The sequence below is a fragment of the Poecilia reticulata genome, linkage group LG19 (genome assembly GCF_000633615.1).
Source record: "Poecilia reticulata strain Guanapo linkage group LG19, Guppy_female_1.0+MT, whole genome shotgun sequence".
Taxonomy (NCBI): domain Eukaryota; kingdom Metazoa; phylum Chordata; class Actinopteri; order Cyprinodontiformes; family Poeciliidae; genus Poecilia; species Poecilia reticulata.
In genome coordinates, this window is record NC_024349.1 from 22,965,757 (window position 1) to 22,991,812 (window position 26,056).

The following is a 26,056-nucleotide window of genomic DNA, read 5'->3' on the forward strand; positions in this document are numbered from 1 at the left end:
GGAGACTTCTGAGCTGGACTTGCAGCCTTGGGAGAAGCGGACCTGGATTTAGGAGACTTCTGAGCTGGACTTGCAGTCTTGGGAGACTTTTTCCCAGGTGTGGCTTTGGGTGAAGCCGACTTGGACCTGGGAGACTTATCAGGAGGGGAAGTGGAACTTGATTTTGGTGATACCTTCCCTTTTGGAGTCTTGGGAGACGCACGCTTTTTGAACTTGGGTGACGGGGTCCTCTGCTCCTGAGGAAAATAAAATCAGAAAACAGTTTAAATATAGTTTATGACCTAAAACAACAGCTTCAGGAAGACAAAGTTCTCACTAACTTTTAGCAACCCAATGACAGAAGCTCTCCTAAGAAGAGATAGTTTGGGTTTATAGAGAGATAGGCTCCTCCTTGGACTGGCCCCTTTACGAAGTGGAGAGTCAGGCGGCAGGCGTTTGTCAAATAACTCTGGGCTGAGGTTTCCTCCGAAGGAAACTCGTTTCCTTTTCAGGTTTGGTATCGACAGGTCTTTCCCAAGCTCCTCGCTCTTGCGTTTTTTGGACATTTTTGCTAAGAAAAAACATAAATCTTTACATGAACTTAAATGCAAACTGTGGTACTTAACTAATTGTTTTATATGAGCTAATCCAAACAAATAAAAGAAGAAGCAAAACCTTTTTCAGCAGATCCTGAGTTTTTAGGAGATCTCTTTGGTGGATTTTCCAGTTTGGGAGATTTTCCAGCTCGTCCTTCTCGCTCCATGGACACGCCAGATTTAGCCGGTGTGTATTCCTTGCTTCTCCTTCTGACTGGTGACTTAGATGCTGAAGCTGTTATTTGCTCAATAACCTCTGAGGCGGTGAATTTCTGAGGAGTTGAGATTCTTCTCCGCTGTGAAGGACCTTCAGACTTTCCAGTTTCTTCCACTCTGGGTCCAGGGCCTTCAGCAGAAGGAACCTGGAAGGTCTTCCCTCGTTTCTTAACAGACTCTGGGGTTTTACCTTTGGGATCTTCTTCCTTCTTGGGTGTGAGAACGACCCCTTTTTCACTCTTCTTGACAACTGAACCCAGTCGCGGAGTACAGAACTTTGAGGACGGTGTCTGAACCACACTTGCGGAAGACTTGCGAGGCGTCTTGACATCCAACGACTTTTTGATCATTTGATACAGATCACTGAATGGCGAGTTCTTATCTTCCTGGGACTCCAATTCCAAGGTTTTCTCCAAGGATCGCTGGATGTTGTTATAGTTAGCTCCATCTTTGAGATGGGGATCTGAAAAACAAAACAAAAATATGTTTTTACACTTCAAAGTTACTGTCAAACATTATTTTCTACTTAATTGTTCTTACCAAATAGAAAGGTACTCAAAACAACCATGTTAAACACAAAAGAACAGAGGTGCACTTCATCTTTGTAACACCTGCTCTGCAGCCCTGACTCGTCTCCCCAAGTACTTTCTAAGCAAGTCACACATTGGGACATGTGAGCAAAATCTCAGTTTCATAGTTTGGGACACATTTGGATTGTCTACTACTGAGAAGCTGCACCACTACAGTGGCTTAGTTGTGTATGACAAAACAATCCAACATCATAGTTAGCTTAACATGTCACAGATGTGTTCCATACAAGGTTTTAAACAGTTCCTAATTTGCAATAAGGATTTATAGAAAGGGAATATACAATGACATCATTGTTATGAAATACCTTGCAACTGAGACAAAACCCACTAAAAACTTTATATTTTTCAATTTTAAAAACCATTTGAAATGTGTAAAGAAATCTAAAACAGAATACAATATCAATATTTCAGGAATAAAAGAATTACAAAAATACTCTGTAAAAATACTGTAATAGAAATTCAAGAGTAGCAGCCTCATCACAATACGCAGATTCACACAGTAGTTCCAAAGGTGATAAAAATATAGAAAAACAACTACTTAATGACCTGTTTCAAAACTATATAAATTCTGCACTGAAGAAGTTCTTACACACATTACTTGCGTAACTTTATTCTGTTTTGTTTTTGTTTATAAAATCTTGTTGCTGTTTTGACAGAGCCAGTTTAAACCCTCCATTTAAGGCAACACAAAGCCCCCAAAAGCTGTGACATATCCTGTTTGTAAAATTAATGCAGAATTATCTGTGGGTTGAGTCAGTAACCGAAAGCCCAAAGCACTGATGGTTAAAATCCCAGCAGAATGTGAAAAAGCAAATATATTTATCTTCAAAAAGCACTTCCAATCAAGTGAGAAATAAATGCTGCACACAAACATTAAACTGTCTTCTTTTATTAAGTGACTAATTTCTCATTCCATGCAAACCGAGAAAGAACCTGGTAATAACTTGTCATCTTGTGTTTGGTCAATTTTAATCTACTACCAATCAAATGTGCAGCACAAACATGAGACTGAAGGTTAACAGTTTTACCTGTAGTGACTTCAGAGATTCTCTTTTCTCCTGTGTCAGCGGACACAACTCTGTGAGCCACTTGCTGATCTCGAAGAACCTAAACACATTAAAATATTTCTAAATGACATTTATTTTATCAGAAGTGAAGGCTCAAAAATGTGTTAAATACCAGGCAATGTTGATAGAACATAAAAAGCTAAAATCACCTTAAGGCTTTCAGACTTGGTCCCAGAAGAAGTCCTCTTCTTCGGTGTTTGTGTAGGCGCATACTCAAACCTGAAATATTGTCAGAAAAAAAAATAAAAATCACACAATCCCTAATCAGGTTGATGGAAATTGAAGCATGATCACATTAAGTTCTGTATTTCTACCGGGTTTTGTGTCAGAGCATCATTTTGAAACAAATCAATTAATTTCTGTGCAAGCTAATAGCAGACATGTCCACATTATAGTATCACTGCTGATACACCACTGTTGTGCTCAGTAAGAGTTAGAAAGAAACCTGACAAAAGAAGACATGAACAAATGTGCTGTGGTGGCGCAGGGGCAACGCACAACCCACATATTGAGGTCTTAGTCCTCATGCCGTTGGTTGCAGGTTCAATTCCCGGCCTGGCGACATTGGCTGCATGTCCTCCCCCTCTCTCACTACCCTCCTTCCTGTCCAACTACCCTCAAATAAAGGCCACTAGAGCCAACAAAACCTTTAAAAAAAATGTATCTAATATTTTCAACTTTACTGCAACATTTTCATTTTCCTGCTTACCTGAAAGAACGATCGACAATAGTTATCACATCACCGTGCTTCAAGCGCTCTGACTGACTCAGAGCCTCGCCATTGACACGGGTCGGATTGGCTGAGCTCAGATTGGTCAAAATGATCTGGGGGAGGTGAAGAAACATCAGCTCAAAGCACATCCAACATGACCACGTAAAGACGGATCAAACAATATTTGCAGAGGCATTCACCTCTTTATTTTCATTCAAGTCAATTCTGCAGTGCTCCTTGGAAACCTGAGGAAGCTGAATGCGAATGTCGCATTCGGCCTTCCTGCAAGACGAGAGGGAAACATGTCAACAAGTGGAACATTCCACAGAATATGTTTACAGTGACATGTAATGGAGAGCAAAAATACATCTAAAGGTCACATTTAAAATAATAAAAATAAGGGAAAGAAACAACTAGAATATATATATATATACACACACATACATACATTACTGTTCCAAGAAAAAAATAAATCAAAAGAAATGTGCAACTGTATAGGTAATTTAAAAAAAGTGTAAGATGTGTACATTTGTGTATAAAATTTACAATTAAAAAAGACTGCAAATATAAAGAAAAATGATTCACTTTATTAGACAAAGCTGATTGTATATTTGCTTGCCTTGACAACAGGAACAGAAATTGTGTTTTTTGTTCCTCAAAAGTGGGCTTTTATGCTTTCCTTGCTGTCAACAATGCATAGCTTTGATATTATTACAGTGGCAGACTTTAAATATAAAAGTTGTGGAAATCACACAGTGAAAGGATGAAAGGAAAGCTAAGATGGACACACGGCAGCAGAAACACGCACAGATGGATTAAGGATAAATAACTGGATGGAAGGTAATTTACAAACAAATACTTAGAATTATTGATTCATATTTAGAGGATGAGAGACAAACAGCTGGTGCTACGAGTGGAAGAATACCTGGGATAGATTAATTTAGAGCTTGACATGCAGAATGAAGTCTGAAATTGTAAACATTCATCCACACTTCTTTTAACTTCCATATTTCTATGAGAAGATTCATTGCTTTTTTATAAGTTATTCTACGAAAGTAAAAAATAAAAATAAACAGAAAACAGTTATTTGAGCTCACCTTCCAAACAAACACGATGCAGTCAGAGGAAACTCAGTCCCGTCTCCTCCACTCCTCTTAATAACCACTATTTTACCATGCAGGGGCATTTTTCCAGCGTTTACCTGAGAATATTAGAGTAGATAGAAGTTAATGTGTGAGAAATGAGAAGTCAAATTTGAGCCTAACATAGCGGTAGGAATGTGGCGTATTGTATTGGAAAACATAGAAGCATAAAGCAAACCAAATTAATGCAATTTCGCCGTATTTTACTTTATTGCTGCAAAGGCTCGATTTAAAACACTGTAGGCCCACGTGCAATGTCGACACAAAAGTTCGGCTATGTAGCCTAAACTATCAAAAAGATATATATATACATATTCTCTGCAGGTAATTATGCTACTAGACGAAATGTGTCCGTCTAGGGCACGTACAGTTTTATCACTTCGCTACAACGTTACCTATTGACGTTAAAGACTAACGTATCGAAGCTTACACGCGAAATAAAATGCCGTTAAACAATCATTTCCGGTGACCTCTTACCTGTAGATCCGTTCAAAGATACCTCGTCTTTCGTCTATCCATAAACATAAACCTGCTAAAGACTATGATACCTTTTAATTTTAAAATTCCATTACAATCAGGCTAAAAACAGAACTAACCACTCTACCTACCAACGAGTCTTTAACGTAAATTACAGCGGGCAGCCGTCCCTTGTGCTCTATCCTCTTCCGTAATGTTGCTGCAAAATCCCTCCGCACAACTTCACGCGCACAGAAACTCACAGAAATATCAGCGTTGACTAATTCCAATTTGCTTGCCAAACGTACTCTTTCACGTTACTGTGATTTCACAGTGTTATTTTTTATGCTAAAAATCTAATTTTAACAACAGGTTCCTTAAAGGGACTACTTTGTTTACAAATTTGGCGGAGCAATCTCACTACGTGGAAAGAATCGGAATTTGAAAAGTATTTGAAATTCCGCGCGAAGGACTCTCATTGGCTTAAGATCAACTTCACAAAGAGGGCGGGGCTTAACTACTATAGTGAAGACGAAGGTTCTTGTTACATAATACTTTTTGAGCAAAAATTTATTTTTACGCACCTTTTTAAAAATGTGTTGCTTGACATGGTCCCAGGTTGAGGGTCTATGAAGGATCATTTGTTCCTACAGTTCTCAACACACAGATACACAGCAAAATAAATTGAGTTGCATATTAAGTTTTAGCAGCAAAGTTATTTTAACAAGCTCTACCACATTTAGAGGTGAAGGCAACACAAGTAGTGAATTTGCCAATCACATGTCAGCAATATACATGATTTTGGTGTTTAGACTTGGTGAAAAAGACTTAATTTGAATAAATCAGACCAGACCTGATATAGAATGTATCCGTGACAGTAATTATTAAAAACATTGTGACTTAGGTTAATCTGTTAATCTCCCACCACAATCGCTTATATTAACAGTGAGTTGGACAAAAACAACTGCGTTTATGCCATTTGGAAACATGGAAAATATTTAGCTGGAGGTGCTATGACTAATACAGGGGGAGCAATAACACCCTCAAGCGTCCCCATGGCGCCGCTACTGGATCATCCCCATGTCACAGACGGTAACAAAAAAACAACAAACAAACAAAAATTATGAGACTGGCTTGAGTAATCCGTATTTTTAAAATAGCTACTAGTATATCATAAGTCTTTCATTTCAGCTGCATAGAGTCTTGATCCCATATTTTGAAAAAGAGGAGAAAAAAATAAATGACAGGTCGGAGATTGATAAAAGCTGGCAATGAGTCACACCCAAGTACTGCCATCTACTGGCCAAAAAGTGTAAGCGCACCACAATGTTCGCAGAATCTCAAGGTACTCACAAGAATATTTTAGCAATTCCCCCGACCTCAAATAAGTCAGTAAGTGCAATGTTGAGTAATCATCTAATTTCTCAATGTGAGATAAAAAAAATAAATTATGGCAAAATAAAAACATACAAGTGTGCACCTTCTTCTACACTAAGGAAGCGCATATCTTATATATTCATAGACTAATCCAAAGATATTCTGCGTTGCAGTAAATTAGAATAAAACCAATAAGTTAATGTGTTTCTGTATTCAGTTTAAAATATCAACAGATTAATTTCACTTGGAGTGGTTTGTTTCTTTTGGCTATCTTTGCTTGTCTTGGTTGTCAGTGACTTTTGGACAACTGTAAAGCCAGACGTCTCATCATGTGAGCCATAACATAGCATTTCTCTATTGAAAATACTTTTTATATTGGTTTTGTGAAATGTTGAAATTTCTGTGAATTCCGTCTAACAGTTACACACCTGCTGTGGCAACAGAGTCGATTTCTGGATCTTCTCATGGCGTTTTCCTTAATTGTGTAAGAATCTATTGAAAATGGTGACTCAAAGTTAGGAAAAGCCATGTCAGAATGTGTTTACCTTTATGTAAAATGACAATGTGGGAAGGAATTTAAAGAGATAATTCTATTCAAGCCCATTAATGGCCTTTTCAGTACCTAACTATATCAGCTAATTTATGGCCATTACAAAACGAACAAGAATTAACTCTTAAAAACACATCGCTGTGTATTAATAACCTGTATAATTTGAGTTTTGGAACTGAATGCAATCAACATTTACATAAGTACACACTTCTGTTCTTCTGTAGCAATGGCTACAGAAGAACAGATTATCCTGAAATTTACCAAAATAATGACAGAGACATTTCATTATTAAATGTTGATTTTATTTTATTATTTTTTTTAAATCCTTTTCTTTTTTTTTTTTTTTTAAAAAGTTCCTTGATAAACTTGACAAAACTGCAACGTATTCCATATCTCAAGCTGACGGTGTGTCTGTTCTCTGTGAAAGGGGGCGGGGCATTGTGCGCTGTTCTGGACACAGTCCTGAAAGGATGAAAGCAGCTATATATATATATATATTTAAAATTTTTCATACATATGAAAGGTACAAAGGATTCAGAGAGACTTCACACTGGCTTCCTATGTTGCAACACCGAGAGGTTCAGAGTCCGAGTCTCTGCACGAGTCCTGGGTGGCCAGGCTTCAACAAAGGTGGGTGAGTGGAGGAAATATTCGGGTGTGGGTGTGTGTGTGGGTGTTCGGGGGTGGGGGTGGTGGTGGGTGGAGCGGGGGTAGGGCTCAGTAGCAGAAGTGTGTACACATGTGCATTTGTGATTGGAGGCTTTAGGGATCGCATCACAGAACAAATACAAGCAATAGGCCAAGTACACATAAGTGATTCCTTCCTGAGACATTGGTGCGGTACAGTAACGATGGTCCGGATGGCGCGTTGTTCACGGTGAAGGCGTTTTAGTGTGAAGTGAGTCACAGGCCCGGCTGATCCGGATCCGACACACATATTTGTTCTAAAAGCTGATTGGTTCAGGGGAGAACTTCTGCCTGGAACCTTCTCTGACAGATGCCAACTACAAACCAGTCCCGCCCCGTTCAGCGCAAACCCGTTCATTCAGAGAGTACCAACATGGCAAGTGTTTAACACAGAGCGCATACACACTCCCTCACATTAATACAAGCATTTAAACACTTGTGTGTTTAACACAGAGTGTAATAATACACCCTCCCTCACATGAGAACTCTCTCTGAAGCTGACCTGCTGGGGCTGGGCCGAGCCTCCCTCGCCCCACGAGCCGTCTTACTCGCCATTTTTGTTCGTTTTTTTTTTTTTTTGTGGCTACAATGCAAAAAAAAAAAAAAGAAAAAAGAAAGCTGTGCTCTGACAGGAGTGTTTAATTTATTAACTGTAGGCATGGGCCGGTCACCGGGATCAATGCAGGCCGGAGTCCCGGCGGGGTGTGGTTCTGTTGGACCTGTCGAGACAGAACCGGTTACTGGAGTTCAGCTGCGGACAGTTTCACCGGAAGTTTCTGAGGAGAACGGGTTAAGCCGGGTGAAAACACCAGACAGAACTGCGCATTAACAGAAAACAATAGTGACGCAGTATTTATTTATTTATGTGCGTGACAGTTAAAACGTCCCACACAGTAAAAACACAGTCTTACCGAGTTTTTTTGTTGTTGGTCTAGCTTACAGCGCAAATGTCATAAAGCTAAACTAAATTACAATTAACTTTCCAGCAAGATAGGAGCTTGTATTAAGTTAATAATTGATTAATATTGATGAAAAAGTGTCCCAACAGGAAATTTTTTCCACGTTATATGTGAAATAATCTCCCAGTGGAACTAGTCCTTTTTTATCAATATTAATGAATTATTTACTTAAAACAATATCCCGTTTCTTTCTGAAAAGTCACTTTAAAGTTTTGTCTGATTTCAAGTGTTCTAAGATATTTGCACAAGAAACTAGACCAAATATACTTGGTAAGACTTTGTTTTTTGCATCCTGTTTCTATCTGATGACCTTTTAACTAGATACAATAGAAACGGTTGGACTTCCTCTTCCTCCAATCAGCTGGCTGAAAAAACAGCTGTTACACTTTTTTCTAGCTAAAAGAAATGAGGTGAAATTTGGAAATACTTCCAGTCACAAAAACCAGCAACAGTCACGATGGGGAAATGAAAGGAGTGCAACATCGTGTTGAAACTGGAGTTAAACCTAAAATGACTCGCATCCCTGGTAGTTTGTGTTGCTTTTTTGTTTAAACTACCAACATGTTTCTGCTGACTGGAAGCAATATTCACATTCTGATATCTGACAGAGAATCTGTGGAGGGAGCTAAAGATTAGGGTGATGGCAAGGAGGTCTTAAATAGGAGGCTTGCTAGATTTTTCTATTGATTACTGAGGTTACAGCTAATTTCAACATGCCTTTTTTTTTTTTTTTGCCAGAATTTAAATAAACCCAAAAACCGATGCTGCTTTTACATCGTTTATAATCTGTAGAATATTTTGGAATCTAAATCTGTCTGTATGAATATTTTTGCGTTCCACATATAAGCTAGCTAGCTAACAGAGCAGACACTGATTATTAGCCTATAATAAATTTTGAAGGCATAATATTCTGCTTAGTTATTTTGATTACTTGAAAACAACAGACAAATGCAGGGATTTATTGTAAATGTTAAGACTGAATCAACATGAAGTTAACAAATAAATGTTACTTAATTGTTAAAAATGCACTTTTATTCCTGATAAAGCAGATGGAGGTGATCATATTCATCTTAATGTCCCCAGAAATTTTTTTTTTCTCGACTTGTTGACACCAACGTTTTTGTGTAAACACTTTGATGTGGTGGCATTTCTCAGCTCAGACGGTGATAACATCACACCGGCCCATGCCTAGTTATCATTCTGCACACCATGAAAACACACAGCTGTAGAATGGAAGGGGCAGATGTTTAAATAGTGTGTGAACAGTGACGGGTGAAGGGCTCGTCCAACACGCTCCAGTAGGACACAAAGCATGAAAACAACTTCCTTCAGTAAAATGTGCTCAAAAATGTATTTTCTTGAATCACAAAAACTAGAACAAAACACAAAAAGAGGAATTAAAAAAAAAAAAAAAAATCATGTGAGGCCTAAAACTCTTCATAGTTTTAAAGAAATGAATACAGCTTATATACACAAACTCAAAGCCACTTAAAATACACCTTAATAATGACTCTTCATTAATTTGATTTCTTGAAAGGACCTGTGACAATATCATACAACCAAGTTCATACAATCAGTTTTTTTTTCATTCTCTAGGGAAGAAAACAGAACAGAAAAAAAAGAGATTAAAGGGAAAACAAATCCAACCTGGAATAGTAGCTGATATTCATCGTTTTCTTGTGCACGTTTCTGTGTTTGTGTACGACTCCAGAGAAATGTCAAAGTCTTTTTTTTTTGTTGTTTATCATCTTGTTATTAAGAATAATATACAAACGTGAAACGGAAACGTCTCTCATTATTCTTTGATAGGTATGAAAAAGATTCAAACAGTGAAGGAGTACAACAAGTTCTAATCTCAGCGCGGTAAACTCGTCCTGGTGTCAGCCCGCCGTTCGCTCCCGGACACGCCAAGCACCATAGTTCCTTAACTCTTCTATATATATTTATATATCTTTTGTACAAAATCTGGTTGTTTTTTTGTTTGAAAATGAAACACAAAAGAAAAAAAAAAAAAACAGAGGAAAGACCCAGAGTCTTTTGAGGACTGGGGTCTTCAACGTTGTAGTCTGCCTCAGAGAAACAACAACAAAGTGTCTGGTGTTTGTCAAGTCAGTCTCCGTCCATGTCCATGTCCCTGTCCCTGTCCATGTCTTCGTCCCGTTGTGCTGCTCTCACTCATTCAGAACAGGTCCCTGCATCCGAACTTGTTAAAGTCTGTGACTCTGAGGAAGGTGGAGGAAAAGGAGGAGGAGTCGGTGTTTACGGGGTTCATCTCTCGTCCCATCCCGGTCCGGTCTGGTCTGGTCCGGTCCGGTCCGTCCCAGGCTCAACCCCCCCGTGCATTCCCCCTCCTGTCCGAGCAGTGTTCCACAGTGACAGCAAGCAGATCAGGAGATGTGGACTTGTGTCGGGTGGTGGGAGGATGGAGTGTGGTGGAGAGAAGGAGGCGTCTCCGCCAGTCTCCTGTGATCAGCAGTTAGGATCGAAGCCCACCTTCCTTTGCCCCTCCCCCCCTCCTTTCTGTTGGGAGACGACATGAAGAGAAAAAAACGATGAAAACGAGGGGGCCGTCTCTACGGTGACTGTGTGGCTGGACTGCTTTGGGCCGAGCTGGGGGATAGGCTGGGGCTGCAGCTGCCTGGGGCGGCGGCGCTGGGCCTGCTGCCTGCGGCGCCGCTCTCCAGGCCCTCAGAGTTCTCCAGCATCTCCTGGATGAGAGGCGGCATGGATCCAGGGATCTCCATCTTCAGTGTGATGACGCGTTCCGCTCCTGCAGACAGGATGGACGCACAAAGCAACATCAACTTTTGTCCAATTATTCATTCTATTTTTTTACTTTTTTTTTTACGATCAGTACCAAAAATCTCAATTCCAGACATCTGCTGTAGCAGGGATTTTACAGGTTTCACCTCCTCAGATTTAAGACTTTTAAAGACTCTTTTTAAGGCGAATGTGTGTGGAATTTAAGACCTGTACCTCCACAGAAAAGTACGAACTTCATTCAGCCAACTGGTGATGAATTTTCATGCAAAAAAAACAAAGCTTGCTAGTTATGTTAGCAGCTAGTTACCATTAGCGTCAACCAACTTTTAAGGCATTTTTTACGACCACAAGTTAATTTCTGCTCAATTTTTGACTTCAACAATAAGCCTTCAGTCTGTGTGAAAGAATCCTAACAGTGACATCCCTAATTTCCAAGCAAAACCAAAGCAGTTGAAAGCTAAATATGACAGACGTGAATATGGGATGTTTCTACATGTGAGGAACAACAGACCTTTAGCACTGATGCTCCTCAGATCAGTAATCTTCATCAGCATCTTGGGGAACATGTGAGGTTTGTGGGGCCTCCTCTTCCGTACATAAATCTTCAGGGCCTCCAGCAGGGGCTCCTGCAGGATGTCCACTTTGTCTGCTTCTTCTAAATCTTGCCGATCTACAAAAAAAAAAAAAAAGGAAAAAAAGAGACATGAAGCTCAAAGAAATGAGATAATAATCCTCAACTGTTGTTGTATCTCTTTGCTAATTAGAGAGAGAAAATAAACATCCATTAAAACTTGAACATTTTTTCAGTAGCTAGAATAAAAGTGATTTTGGATGTTTTTTTTTTTATTATTTCAAAGCCAGAAACAAGAAATAATCACAACAGAAAGCATCATTAAGATTTTTCCCATTTTTGGTGTGTCATAGTTGTTACATTAGACATTTATGGATTTATAGTGATGTGTCAAACTGCATTTTAATTCTAACCAATGTCATACATTTATTTTATTAAAGGTTCGAACTTGTACCGGCTGCGTCGAGGACCAAGGCCTCCAGATGTGGGTTGTGCTTAACCCCTGCACACCACAGCACACCCGATGTCACAAATTTTTATGCCACAATTTTCCACAACTATGCAAACAATTTTTCTATTGATTTTGCATTTTTACACAGAAATTGATCTCAGATTCTTGCCAGCTGTACTACTTAAATCCTCCACTAGAGGGAGGCAGAGAATTTCATACATCAGGTTTTTGAAGAAAGTACAAACTCTGCTGCCGAGCTGGAGGGTTAAAACATTAGCTCTGATAGGGCTTTACCTCCACACAGCAGGCAGATGGCGCTAAGAAGCCCCGTTTCTGCGTCGTCCATCTCCAGAGGCAGGAGCTGGTTGGCGAAGGCAAACACCAGGTCAGTGAGGGGACCAAAGCCGGCGTTGTGCATCTGGGTTCGGTTTAGTGTGAGGCCGTCTGAGAAGGTCATGGTGTCTTGCTCTGGTGTGTAACGTGTACAGATGCGCAGTATCTGGAAAACAGAAGAAAAGAAAAAAAGTTTTGAGGAGATAGTCATTTAAATAACTAAAATCTGATGTGAAATTCTGAACCAAGATGGAAAGATGAGTAAATATTTGTACCAGAATATCCAGACAGGCGGCTTTGAGCAGAGTGATCTGGTCGGCGATGGTGAGCGTCGTGAAGCCCGGCAGCTGCTTCGCGAACTCCACCGTCTTTATGATGCACTTGGTGGACAGTTCGCTGAACTTGTCCCACAGGTCTACGTCCAAAGACACGCGCCTTTCTGAGCTGTTAGTCTGTGAAGATCATTAGCAGGTCAGACAATGGCTTACACAACATAAAAAAAAGCTGAAATAACACAAGCCAGACACACAGATGGCTACACCTCCACTCACTGACCGTAGTGTATTTGCCCAGCTGGCAGAGAGAGGGGAAAGTATCCTGGTGCGCCTTGCGAACCCTGTCGATCATCTGCTCCGTGTCGGGACTCAACACGTAGCTCTCCGTGCATTCCTGCTTCTTCTCATCCTTCTTCTTCTTGTTCCGGTCGTTCCTCACCGCTGCATAGAGCAAAGAAAACACCAGGGTTACATGACAACAAGTCGCATATGGGAGGACACGTTTACAGCTGCAAGCACAAACTTTTCCCCGAGCAGCATTAGATTCTGGACAGACCTGCCTTCAGACAACGCTACAGACTAAGGAGGAATCGACTGTCAGAATGGTTTTTAACATACAGAGGTCACTGCAGTGGACAGCTTTCTAAAAGCCATTTTCTTGTGTTTCTTGTGGATTTTTATGTTATAAATTCACACAGACCACTGAAGTGGACACTAGTGCATCATACAATACATCATCAACTATTGGCTATTCACTGCAAGTGCAAGAACATTTTTGGTAAATCCAATATGGCAGTCAGATAAACAAATATAGTGACATCAAGTAACTCCTAAAGAACAATAGTACTGATGTATTTTCAAAATAACAACTTTGTATTTGGAGAAAATTACAATTGATCACCTAGAGAAAAAAATCTTAGAATTTGTTTTCAACACAAAACTTTTTCCCACCTTATTTTATACCTTAAAAAAGAAAATCCTGACATAGAGGATCATAAGTTATGCATGAAAGGGTTAATGACTGCTGCATTCATTTAGCATAAATGCTGCCTCATACCTTTTACCTTAAGTACACTTAGTTGATAAATTTGACTGGTAGCCGATCAGAAAGATGAACAGGTCAAATAACAATTAAATTAATTGTTTTATCTTAGATGTTATACTGACGATAAAAAAAAATTATGAAATAAAAAATCGATTGCATTTTTTTTTTCTCATGTTCGCTCCAGTTTTCTGACTATCGCCCATTTGCCCATTTGAAATGGTGGCCCCCATTTCAAAAAACGCTGCATCAGCAGACTAACGTTTTCCTTCCATTCTTCCAAACCAAAAAGGTCAATCTGTTTCACTTTGGGGTCTTGTTCAATTTCGATCACCTTCCTCCACATGTTGTATGAACTGCATGGTTCTGACCAACTCTGGTGGACCAATCAGGTGACTTTTTATTTCACTTCACAATTATATGATACTTTTTGATTGTTTATCACATTCAGACCCCATAAAACTGAAGTGAAGTTTGTAGTTGTGACAAAATGGAAACAGTCCAAGGTGTAGGAAGACTTTTGCAAGGCGCTGTATTTGTCTTTAAAAACACAGTTGAAAAAACAAAAAATGTTTTCCTCCAAAGGGAATTCCTGAATATCATGCAAATCTTTAAATCCATTCAGACATGATTAAAATCTCCTGACAGGAACTAAAGAAAGCAGAAGTCAAAGGCCTTTAAGTCGTGATACTGTGTGCGGCGGGGCAGCAGAAACGGCTCCTTTTGTTATCAGAGGCTGAAAGACAAATGTTGTGAGACAGCTGCATCCAGGAACGGCTGCGCTAATGGTGTGAGGAGAGGGAATAAGAAGAAGGAGGAAAAAAAAGCTCGACATAATCCACTGTTGTTTCCCTCTAGGCGATCTGGCTGAGAGCATGATCACCCCAAATGACAAAAAACACGGGGCGGGTGTTTAGCATTGGAATCCCATTACAAGGCCGATCCATATCTCCCAGCCTATCCACGCTGGCTCTGATTAGGCTGTGTGTGTGTGTGTGGGGGGGGGAGGCGCGTGTGTGCGTGTACGTGTACATTGGGTGAGATGGGGTGCAAGTTGATAAATAGTAGAGGGGGATGGAGCTATCCATAAGGCTGACAAATTGCCACAACTTTCATTAGGGGTCCCAGCTAATGTAATAACATAATATGACAAATATCCTGCCTGTAATGGTTTTAAAAGGGCTCGGCTGTAGCGCCCATAACGGGGGGGAAAAGCCTCCAGCCTTTTCTTTTCCTCGTCTCTCTCTCTCTCGGTTTACAACATGTTCTCACTTTCCCAGTCATTCCCTCGCTTTGCTTTCTCTTCTAGAGATAAACATGGTGAATGTTAAGGATGTCCCGACGAAGGCCGTTTTAAATGACTGGTGACAGAGCTGCTGACACAACGCAACTCCTGATATGTTATTGGTGTACGACATAATTCATTTTTAGAATTAATGACCTTTTCTTATAAGCAAGACTTGGAAAGTTTTGCTAGTGGTTTGGTAGACTAACTTCTGACCTAAAGATTCTGGGGTTCCCCCAAACATTTTGTCCTTTGTAATGATGGAGATGTTCTACAGCATTAAGAAGCAGACTAACCTTTTACACAAGATTTTCACACAAGACAAATAGTCACAACACAAAGCTAGTGTTTTAACCGGCTAGCATTAGCATAGCGGTTCAACAAACTGTGTTAAAACATCGTTATCAAAAATTGTTGCAAAAATTGTCTCCGCAAATGTGACCTATGGCTTTGTGTCCTTTCCTGGTCAATAGTGCCTTGTGACCCTTTGAATTGCCCCTTTTGGATAAGCCCCCAGGTATTCCTGGGGTTAGTGACCACACTGTTCACCAGTAGCTACAATCTGCAAATACTTGAGGCCTCTCTAAAACACCTCTAACGGCCCATTTTAATAGTTCAAATACCAAATATCCCTTAGTGTGGATTAACACACACAATGGAAAGCGTCTTAGCAATGCAACAGAAGCTAACATCTACAGTATTCCTTATCTACTTAGAAAAGGCAAAGGACTTATCCTAAATAACTCTGCTCAGTATCTGTGACCAAGGGAACCTGATCAGGAGAAACCTTGTAAACACTCTTTTACCTTAAACCAACCACCTCTTATCAGCTCTCTTATCTCCATCTCCCCATGGTAAACCTGGGGGAGTTTCCCCTTCCCGATCCAAGATCAGAATTTCCTTGTCTCGATCCGAACCTTGACCACAGAGGGTCGGCGCGCCAGGCCTGTTGGGAAGTCTCTGTCTTTGATAGCGGGTCGGCCGTGGACTTTGGCCAAAGAGGGGAAAGCACAGCTCTGTGCTGCAGCTCATTCATCAGCCCACAGACAGGCCTCCCTGCATGGGAGAACATTAAGGCAAGCAAGAAGGCGGGGGCTGGAAGTCTGATCCTGCATTATGTTGCCGCTAAGCACCGCTTGCCACAATGTGAGACGACGACCCTGCTGTGATCATGTTAATGTGTTCCTTCCCAGGGCTTATTGACACTTATGAGGAAGTAGCTTTTTTCCCCCACATTAAAAACAGCAAAAAATATCCTCCGTTTCCATTTCTGCTTATGACATAATTACGTCTTAGTAAGGGTCCAGGCTGTCTGACAGCGCTCAGCTTTGGAGGAGGTTTGTGTACATGTGTATTAAGCTGCTCAGCAGATCTGGGCCAGCCCTGCTTGTGGGCCTGATTGGGAATCAGTCTTGTGTTTGCACCAGGGGGGAGGGAGGGGCGGAGGGCAGAGGCACAGCCCAAGTCCAATTAATTCACAAATAAAAGTGGGGCATCCCCAGTGCCCAGACATTACCCGCACTGACAAATTGGCAGCACAATCATATGCCGCACAACACAGTTTAATGAAGTCATTAAAGAACTATTAGGCACGACTGGCGATCTGTCATGGCGAATTGCCACATGCAATAACTTGGGGGGTGTTGAGGAGGCCTGGGCTTGGGGATCATGCAAATGAATGAGTCTTGATTTCCTGTTACACGTACGTGTGTGTGTGTGTGTGTGTGTGTGTGTGTGTGTGTGTGTGTGTGTGTGTGTGTTTGTAGGAGTGTTGTCAGCTTTAATAAATGCATCTTTTCAAAATATATTAAGACAATATGGATGCTAATAGAGCAACATTCATCCCGAATCGTTTACATTTACGTCTTTATTCCATTTATGTGATTTACAGGAGCTGGAGTGTCATAGAAAACACTGAAGAGACATCAGTCAGTCAGTCAGTCAGTCATTCTTACGCTGGATTTCAGCACTGGTGTGTGTATTGTGTGCTTCTGCGCGCGCGCGTGTGTGTGTGTGTGCAGCACAAACAGACAGAGGTAGGCAGACAGGGATAATTCGTGTGAGGAAAATTAAAGCGCTGGCAGCTCGTCCATCACGCAGATTAAATTCAATGGAAAGATAAAAATGTCAATGTTTCTCCCCCTGCTCCTGCAGCTCACAGAGAGATGACACCCCCCCCCCACACACACACCCCCCCCCCCACACACACACACACACCCACAGCTTCTCATATTCCTCCTCCACTCTCTCTGTTTTCACACTCTCTCCCCCATCTGGCCTCCTCAGCTGATGTTATCCTCACTTGGTGCTGTTCTCTATCATTCGGGGCTTCATCTTATTTTTACTTTTATTACTTTGTCTGTCATCGTGTAAAGCCTTCCTGGAGGTAAATGTGGCCGTCTGGGTGATATTGGGAGTTTGACAAACAAGGGGTGGTGATGTAACTGGGGGACAGAGACCGCTCTGAAGTTGAACTAACACACAAAGATTTACAGGAGGAAAAAGCAGAAATGAGCAACTGGAATTCAACTTTTCTTTTTTTTCCTGATCACTTCTCTTGGATCTATATTTCAAGCAACAGATATGCATTTAATCCAAACTGTACGGATAAACCAGGGATGCACAAATATGTAAATTTGGGTCCATCTTCAAACTATTATATGTATTTTCCTACACTTTCAATAGAATGAAAACACAACACAGCTGACATGGCTTCTCTGCTTCAGTTAAACTCATAATCCTGCGCTGACATCACGGTCACATGACCAAATAAATACCACATGACCAGCCCTCTGCCCCTCCCCTCCCCAAACACACCACAACAAGATAAAAATAAATATCTGTAGTTAACGTTGGCCTAGTTTTCTTTATTGGAACTGATACTGATATGCTAAAAACTACATATGTTACCAGGTTTCCATGGCAACACCCTTTAATGTAGACACTTATTGAGGGAAGTTAGCTACTTTCAGAATTTGTGAAACATTTTAAAGTGACAAAGGTCTGCATTGCTGAGATAATACACAGAGTGATGTTTTAGTGTTGCTAATCACAGTACTAGCCAACCGAAGATGCTAACTCAATTCAGTTTATGCCACAACAAATGTGGTCTTGAGGCATTTTAATAAAAAAGGTAATCTCAATTCAATCCCACATGCATACCTTCCAACTGACGCTAGTTATCAAACAGGGCATTAAACTAAGTTTATTATTCTAATTAGCTTAAAAAGAAAAGTTTTCCATTTAAGGAAACCCAGCAGACTGCATTGAGTCACTGACTTGCAGCACCCACTCCTCCTGGATGAGCACATAGCAACTCCATTATGTTGTTGACTTTGTAAAGAACAGTTTAAAATAGAGTTTCTCTCAATATGTCGTTCTTAATTTAAACTCATAATAATAAAAAGCTGCTTTATGTCAGCTGCCCTCCGACAGGCTGGTGTTACACTGATGACACTGACTGCTCACAGGATGAAGGTTCATACATACTTACATTATACTAGAAGGTTTCTAGTGATAAAGAGTCTTTTTGATGAAACGGTTGGAAGCACAATGGCACTGTACTATGCTATTTTAATTGTATTTTTGTTATTTTTTGCTACGTTTGCCTTTTTTTTAAGACTGTAGTTGGTGTTAAGCTATTGTTAATGTCTTCCAATAGCACATAATGACCCAGTGATACTTTCAAATTTCCTGTTGACTTTAAACCTTTTTTAACTCAAAAACACGTTGGGCTGCTAGATGCCTAGCCTAGCGCCCCCTACCACTGGCCTTAGCAGGTTTTCTGAGGGAAATCACTGCAATGCTAAGTTTATAGCGGATGAACCCTGTAGGACTTCCCACCTACTTTTTCCACTAAAGGCTGAGATAAAAGCAACGTCAGCCTTTCAGCTAATAAACCCCTGGAGACGTGGAGTTCCTCGAGGTGTGAGACTGCATTCTGGGCTGAGATCAAAGATAAATGAGCTGATGTTTCCTGAGCAGTCTAAACATGGGTGGACGTCTCACTCCCTCTTTTCATGGCTGGATGCAAACTATGACGGATCAACCTTCCTTTCAGGTTATAATTAGCTCTCTTCCTTTACCACATGCAGTCATGTTAATATTAACCAGGCAGCAGGATTATAGGCACTTTCTCTGAAGCCCCTGAGCACCTCCTTGGACCCTTACCCCACGCCCCCGCTTCTGTCTTGTTTGGCATTGCCACCTGGCAGAAGGCCTGGCGCTGTCGCCTGGAACTGTCTGCCAGCAGACACAAGGTCACCAAGATGCCCTTTGCCGGTCCACTTTCTATGCGGAGGAGAGCGGTTTTGGTCTTGGTGATGCCTTCACGTACACTCGTTCTTGTGTTGTCACCTTGCACATGCATAATTGCGGCCTGAGCGTTGTTATTATGCAGGAGTGGGCATTGTGATGAGCGCGAGCCGGTGTCAGAGTCCCCGGTGGGCCCCAGATGGCCTGCCTCTCCCTCAGCACCGGCCTCCTGGTTTTTTGGCAACTTTCACTGACCAATGTCACTTTCTCTGACCAGAGGATGACCAATCTGCCAACACTGCACAAAACGACCACAAACCGCTTGCAGAATTACAAAAAAAAAAAAAAAATCTATTCAGCGAACCAGTGAAAACATTTAAATCCCCAGCCAAGAGTCCGTTCAGGAAACTATTTACTGCCGTACCACTTTTTCGTCACTAGATGGCTCTCCAGCTCCACTCTGCAGCACTGCCTGAATGCAGTGTGCAGCTGTGCGTAGAGAAGGCTGCTGTGATACTTGTAAGCATGATTAATGGCCCCATTCAAAGGTAAGGAGCTCAGAGGATAACTTGTTTTACTGTAAGCCACAGTGCTGCTGCACGGGGAGCGCTTCCTGCAGCCCAACCAGGAGGTAAATAGTTGTGTAAAGACGTGAGGCGCAGAGAGCAGCACGGACTGGCTGCATGCGTCTGAACTGGTGGAGGAAGCAGGAAGAGACTTTCTGGATTTGACTTTTATTGATTCTTGTATTTGCTACAACAAATGGGGTTTGGATTTGCGCCGCTGCACGGGGGCTGTGGGTGAGTCACGTGACCAGGTTGAACACCGCACCGGCCTCCGAACTCTTAGCGGTCACACCTCCGCCAATTACTGTTTCCCCGTCTGGCTGCCGGTGTGCGGTGTGTGTTCACCGAGCGTCCCCCATGATGGGAGCAGACGCCTGCTCTTTGGCTCTCGGCAGGTGAGAACGAATTCATCACAGGGGCCTGCCAGACCCTGGGCACGCAAACACTGTCACTGCCACTCAGTGGACATGGCTGCCCTTTTCCCCACACACAGTCCAGTCCATCATCCTCAACAAAGCAACATTAGTTTCAGGGTTCCTTCATTTTTTAGGTCTTCGAAGTTCACACTAGTCAACAGTTTTTTTCCCTAGCTCATATCTAAAGTATATGTATGTATGCAGGGTTTCCCCCAGTGTATTATAGGCCTGGCGGCCCGCCATGCTTTACTAGCGCCACCGCCAGGCTAAGCCTTTCTTGATTTTTCTTTTTTTTGTTGTTTTAGGAATAAAAAAGGAAAAAAAAAAATCGCCTTTTTTTTTTTTTTTAAAGCCGGATTGCGAACGTTTCTGTTACTCAGCGTTTCACTACCGGAGCAGATTTATTCCTAAAATATATGGTTATAGAAGATGTGTTTATAGTTTATGCATTTAAAGCCGGCAGCGCGCTGACCAATCACCTCGCGCGCTGCCGTAGCTGGATTAAGTTTACCTCAGCGCGGATCGCGCGCGCCTCTTTTCACACGAAATGGACACAGGCTGAACTGTATGGATATTTACATCAGCTTCCTGTGAGGAATTGTGATCAGTTATGAGGAGTTATTGTTTAAGGTAAGAGTTTAAGCCCACCGCTTTAGCTCTGGTCGCGCAGCTTTACGTGAACCCAGGAATAACTTGTAGTCGGGCTTTCAGTGGTCCTTTGAGTGAACGTAGATAATGATGTATATTTGTGAACAAAACATTATGTAGCGTTTGCATCTCAACACGCTGCCCAGCGTTTGGCCTCGTCTTCCCTGTAAAGTTTAGGTCTGTGTTCGCGGTTGGTCGGTGCGTTAGTGGTTAACGACCCAGTGCTAATCACTCATCGTGCAGGTTTGACCCGGTGAGGAACTTTCGCGCTCTCCTCGCAGTTACGCATCACGCTGATTTTATATTATTATATTATTATTGCTAGTATTATTTTTCCGTTTACACGGTGCACCAAACCGTATCAAATGCTTTGTCCACTTAGTCAGACAGAGTTAATGCGTGCGGCCACCGCACATCTGAAAAACTCGCCCAGAAACTCGACCAACCAAAATAGTTTCTGTGTCACCTTGTTAAAAACTCAGCAGACACGAAATGGAAGAGCTACTAAAGCCACATTAGCAGCATTGAATTAAATCGTGCAGCGGGTTTACCACATAACACAGGGTCGGAGCAGAATTTGCTTTAGGGGCTTCTTTTGTTGCTAAAAACATCAGCACTTCTAACAGCTTCTGTGTTAGATTTAGTGAAATCTAGGACAGGGGGAGTTAGTTTAGTTGGCAAACCTAAAAAGCAATACATTATAATTGCAGTTTACTAATTTATATTTGTGAACAAACGGAGCTGAAACTCAAAGATTAAACTCACAGCATCAGATGGTTGCTATGGTAACAAACCTATCTGACTATGAGTATTGTTCTTTGAACTTTTACAAAATAAACTTGGGAGCTCCTTAAAATCTTACTTAAAATCTTTTGATTTAGGTATGCTGAAACCATTATGTCAAATTTAGCAGCATTGATAATCTCAATAAACAAATGTTACATTTATGTCTGTGCTAAAATATTAGCATTTATGGGGCCCCTAAAGCCCTGGGAGGCCTGATGGAGCCGCTGACTTAATTTGGATTTAAGAAAAGTGGAAATAATTTATATTTATTTTAATTGTATTTTTTGATTAGTTGTTTTTAAGACTAGTTGTGGGTTTATATTAGCAGTTCACTGGCGATGTTTTCCCATAATTGCCCAGTGATATTTTTACTTTTCCTGTCTACTTAACATCTTTTAATACAAAAACCCAGTGGACCGCCTCGGGGCCCTGACCACCGGGCTTAGAAAGTTTTCTGGGGGAAACCCTGGTATGTATATATGTATGGATGTATTGATGGATGGATGACACTGGGTTAGGAAAAAAAAGACTTTTTGGAAGTCATCTATATTTTTTCAACTGAATTAGGACTATTTTTCACTGCTGAACCCAAAAATAATATCAATTTTTCTCAACCAGGTCAAGTTTTTATTCTAATTTGATTTAGAGAAATGTGATCTTCTGACTAAATTGATGACATGTTTGTGACATTATCAGTTTGTCTCTGTGTATATTTCTCATCCATAAAAAGGTTTTAGGAGAAAAAAATTGTTTGCTAACAGAGTGCATTAATTAAATTTTGCAAATTTAGATTTCTGTAAATTGAATAATAAACACTAATAAGGGTAAGTTCATGTGAATTGAACATTACGTCTTCATTGTGTAAAATTCTCCGTCTCTTTTCTGTCCTGATAGAATCTCTCCTCCTGCTCATCACTCATTGATCAGATTCTCAGGAAACTGATCCACATGTGAGAACAAGTCATGAATTTTGATGCTTATGTTGCTCCATAGTTCAGAAAGTTGACCCGGTTGAGCAAAACCAATGTGATTTCTGGATTCAGCTCATCAACACAACCCTAAAACAGTTGAAAAACCCCAAACAATGTTTTGGCTGTTCACCAGTGTAGTGAAATGAATGTATGGGTGGAGGGATGAGTAATCAAAACAATGAACGGATGGGTGTTTTGGATGCAGTGGACAAGTCTTAAAAACAAAAACTGTTTCCCTGGCCATTAAGAATCTCCTTATAAACGAGATTATAAGGATTCTTAATCTGGGAAAACATACAATCAGATGTTTTCCCAGACTGCACAGGAAGCCTGTTTTGTTCATCCTGAAATCTAAAGCCATTTATGCACCAGGAGCATTATTCTAGTGCAGCTGATCATCTGCCTGAAGTGAGAGATACTAATCTCTAAACGAAGCATCAGCATTCACACCTGAATCCCAGTCAAAGCCGATACGTGCAAGCACAGTGTGCTTACGCAACACTGTGAGCTGAGGCCATGTAACATTTTGTGCAGCCGTGACACACTGCAGGATTAAAACAGCCATGATGAGATCTGGTGCTCTGGCCTGGCAGCAAGGGATTTGCGGAAACGGTGAGTTTCTACTTACACTCCTTAGACATCCCAACTTCCAGGCACTTCTGTAACCGACAGTACTGGCAGCGATTGCGGGTGACTTTGTTGATGATGCAGTTCTTCTCCCGGTGACAAGTGTACACCATGTTCTTCTGGATGCTTCTCCGAAAGAATCCCTACAGGACAGAAACACAGGGAGAACAGGATGAAGCCAGCAGTCGGGGCGACTTCTTTTCTAAAAACGCTGCTTCTGACTGTTCCGTTTCCATTTTCTCTACGTGACGGTTGACGTCCTGCCAAACCGTCTCCAAGCGTTTCCCCGCAGTTGCAATGAAACGTTCATCCTCACGACTACAAAACGCCTAGCAATATGTGAAGTTGAACCCGTAACCCAAATGGAGAATGGCCTCGTACTTTAAAGCTGCGGTTAAAAGAGACGAAACCATCACAGAGTTAAGTCCATAAGAGGGTTGATCTGTGACACGTGGCGCGCTCCATATATGCTAGCACGTCAGGAAACGGCAGCTCAGCAGAACGACCGGCCTTCAGAATCAGTCAGAGAACCTGACTGTTCATAGGCCCAGTCAGTTACATCAAGCTGCAAGTGCCAGGTGAGAGCGATTGTCTTCAGTTCCACATGTGTGGAAGAAAATCTTTTTTTTTTTTTTTTTTTTTGAAATGCCTATAGGTCTGGAAGCCAATGATTCACTAAATAATTGGCTAATGCCGAAATACTGAAAAATTCTATCAGTTTAAACATCAGTTTCTCAGCGCATTAACCAAGATCATGTACTCTGATGCACTTTGCGATAAAACGAAACAAATAACGAGAACAGGGACATAAGCTTTGGTGAAAAAATGTTAAAATCTTGTAATTTCTGCAGTTTTCTTTTATCAGATTTAAAATGACTCCTATCCAACAAACAGCACATTTTTTCTCCTTTCAGTGCTGCGTTCAGTACTGTATAAAAACCAGAGTTAGCAGCAGGTCAGACCTTAAAGAAAACTGGAATTGTTATCAGTTATGAAATGACAGATCAGTGAATTTTTTCTGTGAAACTGGTGTCATTCCGGTATCCGTCTGATCCTAAAAACCTTCAGACTAGCTAGAATAATCACTGATATGAAGTTCAAGCCATTAAGCAAACATTAAATGCTGATTTCTGCAACAAATAAACAGATGAGTTGAAAAGCTGAGCCATCCCCAATACCGAATGATACAATTGGTGCTAATCTCTGATTTAGTGTTGCTAAAGAATGAAAAGGTTAATGCAAACCAGGCAACAACTGGTGCAAAAGAAGCAGAGGCTGTGGATGAATGCAATACAGGTCAGTGTCAGGATTGATGTTTTGTTGGAGGGGGTGAGGGGTGGGAGCCCCATCCGATGCTGCTGGATTAGTCGTGCTAGTCGACAGATGGCTGGTAGATATAAGCCCGCAATTTGTCCTCTCGGATCACCAGCCTTCTTCTCACATCTCCAGTCCACCACCGCAGAGTGGAAGTGAGCCGGGCATCAGATCAGCTAAAAAAAGAGGAAACATGCACTGTGTGTCCCGTTTCTCATCCCACTGAGCAAGACGGTGCCATCGGACGGCTCATTATCGAGCATATTTCAGAGTGAATGCTATATCTAGGTCTGATTTTCAAACAAATATGTTCTGCTCCGAGTTATTCCACGGGTTTCTTTGGGTTAGTTAAAGTGCGGAAACAGCTGTGCAGCAGCGTCTCCTCAGGACTACAGATGAGTGAGTCTGGGCAGATAACATGGGGAAGGACAACAAGGCTTGTAGTTTTCATTTTATTTGCGGCGGGATTAGTCTGCTGGTCTTTGTGTGCGTGTCTCTGTCTCCTCTTTGATCCGATAGAGTCCTGACCCTGACCTGGATGTCACGAGGGGATTGACCCGCTCCCTCCCGACCACACGAGGCGCAGGTGGCCCCTCGGAGCATCTTCTTATTGGGTGGCGCTCCCTCCCCCCTCACACCAGAACCTCCTCCTCCTTTTTGGAGTCATTGCTTCCTGCGGCCTTTAAGCCTCTTTTTGTATCAGCGCTTAATCCAACCGGCGACAAGAGCCCTCAGCGGGCCTGTCAGCCGCCCTGCAGAGATCGGAGGAGATGAGAGCTGTAAGAAGTGCAGGGGAAGAGATGGGGTGTGGCAACAACACGTTGGTGGTTCCGTTCATCATGTGCTTCTCGTCCTATCGGCGTTAGGAGACATTACGTATGCGCCGTGCCTCTGTGTCATTAAGTGGAAAGTGGAGGAATTGCGACTTTCACGCTGCTCCCAGATTAACCCAGCTTCCTGCTGAGAGTGTGCCTGTGGAAAGCTTCCTGAGCCCATGACAGTACCCTCCGCACCGCTACGGAGCAGCTGACGCGAGGCACCGCGGACGTAGAGGGCGTTCGTTTTTATTACATCCGAAAAGTCGCAGCAAACCGGAGCTGCATAGTGGCTGTCGCGGTGGGGAGGGGTCTGATGGCGCTGGATACCGCAAACTTCTCCACACTGCCGTGCCTCCAAGATAGAAACATAAACACGAAGAGGTGGCTATGCATATTTAACGCTAAGTGTTAATATCTGCAGGCAAAAAAAAAAAGAAAAAAAAACTGCATTCCTGGTAAGTATGTGCGAGAGGTGGAACTTCTTTAACAACAAATGAAAGAGCTGTCTCCCAAGCAGCAGAGCTCGACATGCACCCCCCCTACACACACACACACACACACACACACACACACACACACACACACACACACACACACACACACAC

General features: G+C 41.7%; 2 protein-coding genes across 4 annotated transcripts in view; both read right to left on the bottom strand.

Annotated features, from left to right (window-relative positions):
- Positions 1-4,996, bottom strand: part of mki67 (marker of proliferation Ki-67) — a 10,147-nt gene extending 5,151 nt beyond the window's left edge. Inside the window, exons 1-9 of one of the 2 annotated variants that reach the window (XM_008438035.2) lie at positions 4,911-4,996; positions 4,258-4,361; positions 3,361-3,442; positions 3,158-3,273; positions 2,598-2,667; positions 2,410-2,488; positions 655-1,254; positions 321-550; positions 27-236 (exon numbers count right to left, since the gene is read on the bottom strand). In XM_008438035.2, the coding sequence (XP_008436257.1) occupies positions 27-236; positions 321-550; positions 655-1,254; positions 2,410-2,488; positions 2,598-2,667; positions 3,158-3,273; positions 3,361-3,442; positions 4,258-4,346 (1,476 nt within the window). In that variant the 5' untranslated portion in view covers positions 4,347-4,361; positions 4,911-4,996. The other variant, XM_017310874.1, reaches the window with a different exon arrangement.
- A 4,349-nt stretch (positions 4,997-9,345) lies between these two features.
- Positions 9,346-26,056, bottom strand: part of raraa (retinoic acid receptor, alpha a) — a 169,035-nt gene continuing 152,324 nt past the window's right edge. Inside the window, exons 3-8 of one of the 2 annotated variants that reach the window (XM_008437855.2) lie at positions 23,321-23,462; positions 13,005-13,165; positions 12,725-12,901; positions 12,411-12,615; positions 11,606-11,764; positions 9,346-11,101 (exon numbers count right to left, since the gene is read on the bottom strand). In XM_008437855.2, coding sequence (XP_008436077.1) covers positions 10,905-11,101; positions 11,606-11,764; positions 12,411-12,615; positions 12,725-12,901; positions 13,005-13,165; positions 23,321-23,462 — 1,041 coding nt within the window. In that variant the 3' untranslated portion in view covers positions 9,346-10,904. The remainder of the gene's footprint in view (positions 11,102-11,605; positions 11,765-12,410; positions 12,616-12,724; positions 12,902-13,004; positions 13,166-23,320; positions 23,463-26,056) is intronic. The other variant, XM_008437856.2, reaches the window with a different exon arrangement.